Source organism: Volvox carteri (assembly GCF_000143455.1).
Source record: "Volvox carteri f. nagariensis unplaced genomic scaffold VOLCAscaffold_21, whole genome shotgun sequence".
Lineage (NCBI taxonomy): Eukaryota > Viridiplantae > Chlorophyta > Chlorophyceae > Chlamydomonadales > Volvocaceae > Volvox > Volvox carteri.
Genome location: NW_003307564.1, coordinates 1,474,967 through 1,477,466, shown reverse-complemented (window position 1 = coordinate 1,477,466; position 2,500 = coordinate 1,474,967). Strand labels below are relative to the sequence as shown.

Sequence of the window (2,500 nt, the reverse complement as noted above, 5' to 3'; positions counted from 1 at the left end):
ATCTAGCTTTTACTTCGTTGGATAGCTAGCATGATAATGAAATCATGTTACTCGCATGTATATAGATCACAGCTCCTGAATGCTGGCCGTTGATTCCGCGCTTTCATCTAGAAAATATTGCAAGTCTGACATAAGGGGTTTTACGAACTTTACGAACAACGAAACGCCGCGGTTATCCTAACTGGATCAACATGAACTAAATATTTTTAATTCAGATCAAGGTCGAGCGGAAGCACCCCGAGACGCTTACTTGAGGAAACGCTTAAAGCCGCTCATTTGCGAATGCAGTGCGACCTAAGCGATCGACGCAGGCCCGCCCTACACAGCCGGCTCCCTGGACCGTGAGTTTACGCTCTCGCCGTGGGGAAACGAATAAAAGCCTCACCCGGCAAGACCTCCTTATGTTTCACACCCTTGTAACGGTAAGGCTCGATTGAAGGCTGAACCATCGGGCTATTCGTCTGGGGGCTTAGAGGACCTCATACCTGCCTCGGCTCAACCGACCTCGCTGAAGGGTTTTCTGGCCACCCGAGCTCATCCCTCCACCCAGGGTAAGCCACCAGCCGCAAGATCACCTCCTAAGGTTCAATTGCAATTGCGTGGGATGCAGTCGCATGGATCACTCCCCTGGAATTTGTGTCATCGCATCTGGCGGTCACGGCGATGGGATGCATGGGCTGCATGATTGCAACGTGCTTGTTGCGCTGAGGGACGTACTCGGGAATCCTTTCCAAAGCCAACCGCAATTGCGCAATCTCCTCATATTTATAGATGGATTGATGAACATTGTCCCTTGCCCCGAATTGTCCTTTCGTGCAGGAGCCGTCGTGCGAGGAGCCGCGTTCCTATTTCCGCCAGCTAGGCCAAAGGTGGGCGACTGTTGCGCGTTTACAAAATGGCCTCCCAAAGCGCAATTATCGGGTTGCTTCTGTTCGCCTTGCTCAGCGTAAGCGCAGGTGAGTGATCCTGCGAAATTCTCCTGCGTTAGATGCATACATGGTCGACAATTGTCGCAAACGCGCGTTTACGGGATGCGGATACGACCGTCCTGGCGGTTTGGTTGCTTATTATTAGGGAGATACTTAACGTATGTTTTTTGCAGTATGCGCCATAACGCGTACGTATAGCACATACAGATATATACAGATGTACTTTGTATAATGCATCTCCTCGCGCGCCGGGCGGTTAGTTGTTACGCGGACGCTACAGACTTGGCGAGCAAGTGGCGCCGTGCGTGGGAAATTGCTGTGCCGTTCGCGGCAATGTGAAGGCGTTAATAGATAAGCTGAGATCATTTAAGGATTCTGGCTTATGGTTGAGCAAAATGGGTAGTAGTGTATCGTTTGTTGTCGCGCATTTACGTACGGTCTTGTGATGCAAACTTCACTCACGGGCTTGTACAGCCCAAACAAGCCAAGATTCTCTTGAGCTGCTAAGCTGCTAGAAACTTATAATATAATATTACGGTTTATATGTTAAGCTAGTAAATTTCCTCAACAACAGGAAAAACGTTCTGTTACGTATTGAAACGTACGTCTTGAGTATATGCTAGGCCGCCCTGGCTCTAACTACGCAGTATCATAAACTTGCAGCAAGGCTTGGCGCTGATGAGTCGACGCATTATGCGCGAATCCTGCGAACCGGCTTCGCCTCATACAAGTCGCCACAAAGCCGAACTCCACAATCGCTCAATTTTACACAAATAATATATATGCATGTAGAAAATTATATTTGTATCGTGCAATTCATTACCCAAACCGGGTCTCTGGGAATTAGATCCGAATGATATCCTTGCACCCTGATTAGTTGTTGCTCCATAGGTAAATGCCATTTTCTGTTACAAAGAATGAAAGAGAGAAATGGACTGAGAGGCCCGAAGAAGACGGGCCTAACGAACGGAGAAAGAGACACCGCAACTGAACTAACGCGAGGCTGCGCCAGAAACGGGCGGGCGGGCGGGCGCGCGCTGAACAACAAAAACAAGATAAGCTAACCAGCTTAATGCGCGCAATAAATGACGGCCCTGAGGACACGGGCCGTTGCGAAACAGTTAGTCTAACAGTTACGCATTGGGCCTTACGCCCAACTAACCCAGCTTACTTACGCAAGCTCGCATTAGTTGTTGCTCCATAGGTAAATGCCAAAGGAGAAGATACCCCCTCTAGCGGAAATAACAAACAAACTGAGCACCAAAACAGCGCAACGCGACGGGCCGCTAGAGGGACAAAGGACGCGAGAGCTGCCAGACAGGCACACACAGCGACACGAAATAAAGCTCCCCAAGCAAAACGCCTCAACGACCTCCAAACGATACTCCAGCAGCAAGGACGGCGGACACGCCATCTCTACACAGGCAAAAGAGCAAACAAACAGAACGCTGCCAAAACCACAAGGACGAGGTCAAACCAGCGCTCTCCAACCGCGCACAGACTGACCCACCGGCCACAAACGCGACGGATCCCTCAACAAACGCTGACGGACGCCCACTGAAGGAATGGAC

The 2,500-nt window shown here is 50.1% G+C and overlaps 1 protein-coding gene across 1 annotated transcript in view; it reads left to right on the top strand.

The window, feature by feature from the left end:
• Positions 1-895: 895 nt before the first annotated feature.
• VOLCADRAFT_104952 (uncharacterized protein) overlaps positions 896-2,500 on the top strand; it is a gene marked incomplete at its 5' end in the record, with an annotated part of 7,552 nt that continues 5,947 nt past the window's right edge. The window contains one exon of the mRNA XM_002951050.1: positions 896-956. Within this exon, the coding sequence (XP_002951096.1) occupies positions 896-956 (61 nt within the window). The remainder of the gene's footprint in view (positions 957-2,500) is intronic.